Source organism: Cetorhinus maximus, chromosome 7 (genome assembly GCF_964194155.1).
Source record: "Cetorhinus maximus chromosome 7, sCetMax3.hap1.1, whole genome shotgun sequence".
In the NCBI taxonomy this organism is placed as follows: Eukaryota; Metazoa; Chordata; class Chondrichthyes; order Lamniformes; family Cetorhinidae; genus Cetorhinus; species Cetorhinus maximus.
Genome location: NC_135885.1, coordinates 27369517 through 27375516, shown reverse-complemented (window position 1 = coordinate 27375516; position 6000 = coordinate 27369517). Strand labels below are relative to the sequence as shown.

The 6000-nt window shown below is 44.8% G+C and overlaps 1 protein-coding gene across 1 annotated transcript in view; it reads left to right on the top strand.

Moving 5' to 3' along the window:
• Window positions 1-673: 673 nt before the first annotated feature.
• Window positions 674-6000, top strand: part of anos1 (anosmin 1) — a 193040-nt gene continuing 187713 nt past the window's right edge. The window contains exon 1 of the mRNA XM_078545237.1: window positions 674-971. Within this exon, the coding sequence (XP_078401363.1) occupies window positions 786-971 (186 nt within the window). The 5' untranslated portion in view covers window positions 674-785. The remainder of the gene's footprint in view (window positions 972-6000) is intronic.

Sequence of the window (6000 nt, the reverse complement as noted above, 5' to 3'; positions counted from 1 at the left end):
TGCGAGGTGCTATATAAACGCACATTCACAGTGGACTTGTAAACTACGCTGTGTCAAACTGAAGCATTGTTAGACAGCTTCCTCTAGAGGCTCTCCTATTGCTTCTCTTGGGAATCGAGAGAGACCCTGACATAGCAAAGTTGAAAGTTGCAGTACAATTGCACCCATACAATCCCAGGGCATAGAAAAAGCGACCTGGCAGAGATCTAGGTTAATAAATTAGATTATCCTGATATCTACTGGCTAATGCACATTGGGAACGTTTCCATTATTTTTATTCACAATTTAATTGCAATTTCTGTTTCAGGCTGTAACTACAATTTTGAAACTTTGAATATTTTCTTTATTCTCCAGAAAGAATATTTGGTCGTAACAAAGGCAATCTTCCAGAGATATGAAAGGTGCTTCTCATTAAATAACACGCTGAGTTGTTTATGGCATCTTGCGCTGAGTTAATAATGGGTGGCCCAGCTAAAATTATTAGCTTCTTAGCTTCTGCTGCTCTCAAACGTTTTCTGCAGTGAATTTCTTCAGATTATGAGTTAATGTCGCTCACCTACAGGCGTGTGTGTGGAGGAGGTGGGGGGTTGCGTCCTGGCCTGTCAATCAAATAGCACTGAGCCAATCGAGCGCTTTGTGTCGCCTCCAGGAGGCGGCGGCAAGAGTTTTTGAGTCCAGCCTGAGAAAGGGATGAGAGTCTGTAGACTGAGAACTGATCGCATTCAGGACGGGCTCATCATCCCACTGCTCAAACTCCAAAACCCCAGTCTTACCCTGGCACCAAAATGGCTCGGTGCAATGCACTGGCTGCCCGTGTGGCTCTCGTTCTGTGGATTACAGCCGGATGGAGCTGGGCTGGTCGCAAGCAGGAGGAGTCGCTCGGCACCGACAGTATTTCCAAAGCCAGATGCACATCCCGTTGCCTGAGTCTGCACATCACTCGGCTTTCAGCTTTGTTCAAGAACTTTCAGGTAGATGAGTGATCATTCCTTGCACACAGTCACAATGTAAAAGACTTGCCTTAGCTGCCAGGCTATTGCCTTGGCCCTGAGGCTTTCTACATATCATGAAGTTCTCATTATCATGAATGGTGTAGAAGTCCGTGGTGAGAGAATACTCAGTCTATCAGGTGCTGAAGACGGGTCCAGGTATGCTTGGAAGTGCCTGTTTGCCAAAGTGCCGCCAATGAAAGGTTGTGATCCCTGCCATTTCCGTTCGCCGGTCAGTTTATAAGAGTTTTTACAGAACCGAATGGATGTGCAGATGAAACTTGCCCGGTTCACTCCTAAACCGAAATCACTGCTTTTACGCGTGTGGGAATTGCGTTGCAACGCTTTATTTTTTAAAAAAGGGGGGGAGAAACTGATGCTCGGTTCTACTTTATAAGGTGTATATTTTTTCGTTAAATAACTCGTGTTAGGAACTGGTGGGATTTGTACAGATGGAGTTAGTTCGCGTCATTTATGTCAAACCAGATGAATTGACACGATGTGTGGGGAGGTGCAGTTACTTCAGTTTTTGGGGGGGTAAATTTTGGAGTTCAGTCGGGTACATGTTGATGCATGTACTCCTGGAGGGAGTGCTGGGATTTTTTTAAAAAACCAAATTTGCAGAAATCTTTCTTTGGTAGGAAATAGTTTACAATCATTCTTAACACAAAAATCCCGAGGACTGACACCTCAATTTTCAAATGCCTTATACTCTGCAGAGATATTACTATTTCCACGGTGCAGTTCGGGCTGGATTCATTCGTTTTTAAAAAAGATTGAAATATCACATGGTTTCCACGTATCGTGCAACCGGATTTAAGTTCAATATCGGGGCTTGTTTAATATTCTATAGCTCTCGGTGCAGGGACACTTGGGTTTCATGAAGTGTAGCACATGGTTGTTAACGTTACATGCAGCAGAATTATCAGTTCGCCCTCCTTATAATTGTGTTCTGTTTTAAAATTAAAAACTAAAGAGTAACACAGTCGGGAGATGGGGTTGGGGGGGGTGGGGGGGGGGAGGAAGGTCCGATTTCGAAATGATGCCGACCCCACTAGAGTTAAGATTTCTAACCTGCAGCTATACTTTTAACCTGCGGAGCTGTTCTTTCACACTCTGCAGGGGCATTCGGATTATTTGAGCGCCTCAACAATAACACTGGGGGATGACACAAACACATGTTGCCAAAAACACTCAGCAGATCAGGCAGCATCTGTGGGAGGGGAGAGAAACAGAGTCTCTTTATAAATTAGGAGGTAACCTTGGCGAAATCTCACCCGTTAAAGGGAACCCGTTAGTGTTCGTATTTCCTTTTTTTTTCCCCCCAAAAAAACCTCATTTGGACTTTTAACGTTCGTGATTCCGGCTCTAAACAGAAACTTCTGTTGCAGTAGTTTTGGCGCTTCGTATTTTCGTGTAATGCGGTAAAAACTTCAAAGAGTCCAGACTTAGTTTGCAAAAATGAGAAAGGCTTCAGCAGAATGAATCTTTGTCGCGACATAACTCGATCAGTGCAAATAGTTGTAGCTGGATGGAGAATCCTCAGAATTGTCTCCATTGGAAGATCACTGTCTCAGTCCAACATCCTGTTCTCCCATGCCGTGTAAAACCCATACATCGAAATCTTGGGACTTTAATGAAACGGGCGCCGAGAATCTCCGGCAGGACGCGCCCTATGGGACCTCGGTCTTATTCTGTTCTGATGAAACGAGCATGCTTTGCATTACAACCCCCACCCCCCCCTCAAAATGATATTCTGTGGAATGCAAAATATTACCAGGCACAATGGGCGAAGGCACGGAGCCGGTACACACGTGGCTCTGTTTATAGTTTACACCAGGCAAGAAGTGAAGCGAACGCCTGGTCGGTTCAGTGTCTCTTTCTGTCCCCTCCGCTGACATGCGGGACAAATGACCTTTTACTACCTTTAAGGGGACTATCGTTTAATCCTTAGAAAGAGCAGTGTTACTGATGTGCGTGGAAGGACAGGGAGATGTAAGACATGCCCAAAGCAGAGAATGATACAGCACAGGGAGAGGCCAGAAACACAAACAGAAAATGCTGGAAAAAGCTCAGCAAGTCTGGCAGCGTCTGTGGAGAGAGAAACAGGGTTAACGTTTGGAACTGAAGAGTCAGACAGACTCGAACCGTTGACTCTGTCTCCCTCTCTCCACAGATGCTGCCAGACCCGCTGAGTTTTTTTCCTTCCCCCCACCCCCCTCCCCCCACAAACTTTCTGTTTTTAGTTCAGATCCCCCAGCATCTGCAGCATTTTGCTTTTATGACCTGGGAGGCCACTCGGCCCATTGCGTCTGTGACAGAGCTGCACAATAAGCCCCACTCCTCTTAAATAATCCTACCCCACCCCCCGGTATTTGGTAATACGGGAGACTTGTGCTGAAATGGTTGGAAATATTGCTATTTGAGTTGCCTGAGCAAGGAGGAAAAGTGAACCTAGAGCCCTGCAGGCTCCTCCTGCCTGAGGGAACGGAGGAAACTGGGTCTATTGAGAAGGAGGTGGAATTTTTCTGGCACTTTAGCTCTGACTTGACCAAAGGCAGCCTGCAGTTCTGTCTGGTAAAGCCACTGATCCGCCTGTTAACAGGCTCATGACCAGTAAAGGTTAAGTTCACGAATGAGCTGAACAAATATGGAGAGGCAGTGTCGACATATCGCTGATCGCAGACTCGCAGAAAGTTCCTGACTTCAGACAACCTTAAGTGCTCCGTTTTCAGAACATCAAACGCCTTGTAGGCTTTATTGACTCTAGAAGGCCCTTGTGGCTATTTAAGCTCCATTACAACCGTGGATTGATCCCCAGTCCTCAGCCAAAGGCAGCCTCCAGCGAGCGGGTCAGCATATTTGCGCAGGGATTAGTGCTGCGGGTTCCTAGGTGGCTTTCCTGTCTGCTGTCAGAGGTTGGTTCACAGCCTCTGTCACTGAGACCCAACACTTGTATCTCCGCCTGGCACCTCCTCCCCACACCATTGTGCACCCCTGTTCCCACCGCACAGGCATTTTCATTCACCCTCCCGCAGCCCCCCTTCCCCAGCCCGTCCATTCGTGGCTCCCCCCCCCCCCATAATCCCCGAAACCTCCTTCCAATGTTTCCTGAGTAGTTGGTACATGTTGCCCATTCTGCGTTTTCAAATTCTCATTTTGAAACCTAAAACAAGAAGGACTGAAAGATAAGCCATGGGCGATGTAATTTTATTTGCAAACGCAACTCTTCACCCAAACAGATAACACAGGCACCTATTTCTGGCTCACTTCTCTGCATTGAACTTGTGAATGAGTTCTGATCCTGTAGTAATGTGCAGGGATGACTATTACCGGGAGAGCTTAGTGGCTATTATGATCATTATTGGGCCAAGGCAAGGACAAAACGTGACATCCTCTAAAAGTTGAGACACTCTCTAGAGTTAATTTGACCATTGCCCAGGCAATGGGACAGACAGGGTAATGTTTGGTACCAGATGGGAGAGATAAGTATTCAGTACACAATGGTTAATGAGCACAATTTTATATAGAATGGACACCATGCTCACATTCTGTCATATTTCAACCCCTATATATTCAATACCCACTTAAAGGATTAAAACATTTTTGTGCTTTGTGCTGTGCAGCACTGGGTGGACCCATCCTGCAGTGGTATAATGTAGTTACTTTCAGCGTTGTTCCTGTAGAGGGAGTTAGACTGTGATTCTAATGTTCTACTACCTTTCTTAAAAGATACACCAACCGTTGGCTACAGGATTCATTAATGATTTTCTAGAAAAATTCCTGAGTGACATACACCATATAACATGTGCGACTCACTGCCTTATCACTGAGAGTGACAGAAATGAATAGTAGTCATTGCTGTTAATAAAAAATAACTAGGTTTGGTGGGAACGTCACTGTTACGTCACTGTAGACAACACTGGTCAGAGTTTTAAGGCATCTTAGCTATTTGTTTCAATTGAAGTTATATGTGAATAATAAAGCTAATCTCCAAACTATTATTTTGATTCAAAATCCTAAGTGTACCTATCATAGTAATCAGTCTGACCTCATATCGCAGAGTGTTAGGTCTTTATTAAAAACACATTCCCCTTTAGTTTTCTCAACCTCTCCTAAGGCTATGACATAGCTCTACGAATATTCGCTGATACCCTAACCATATGGCTGTTCTTTATATTTGAGCTATGAACAGTAGATAGCAGTCTGATATCTTGTAAGTCATTTGACTGTGAAGAACACCTCAACATGTTCCTGTTTTCACTCAATGAGCCACTGGACAGTGGTCAGGAGGGGAAACCCTTTCTTGTCATTGCCAGCAGTGCCTCAGTGGTAACACTCTCAGCTCTCAATCAGAAGGCTGTGGATTCAAGTTCCACTCCAGAGACTCGAGCAAGCAATGATATTCAAGTGCAGTTTGAGGGGTACTGCACTGTTGGGAGTGCCATCTTTTGGATGAGCCATTAAGCAGGGTGGATGGAAAAGAGCCCATGGCACTATTTTGAAGACTTTTCCCATTGCATTAGTGGCCAGTATCTTGGCTAATATTTATACCACAACCAACATCAATAAATGTTATCTGGTTATTCTCTCATTGCTGTTTGTGGTACCTTGCATTGTGCCATTTGACTGCCATGTTTTCTACATTACAACAGTGATTATCAATGTTCCCCCAAAGCTGTGTGAGTGTGTGGCTGTGCAGCAGTTGTGAAAGTACTGTGCAGGTTGCTTGCAAGCCACCCCTTTTAAGATATATGTGTGGCTGTATATAAAAAAAATAAAGGCACTGTGCATTGAAATAATCAGGCAACAAAGACAATTTCAAGGGTTCATTGATGGTTACACTTCAGAAGTATGTAATTGGCTGTAAAGTGCTTTGGGGTGCCCTAAGTCAAGAAAGATGCTATATAAATGCATCTTTTTTGTTCAGAAGGATTGAGGTCAAGTGAAGAACCCATAATAGCACTCCAGCTAACTCCACATAGGCTGGACACCAAGTCGGGGATCTTTG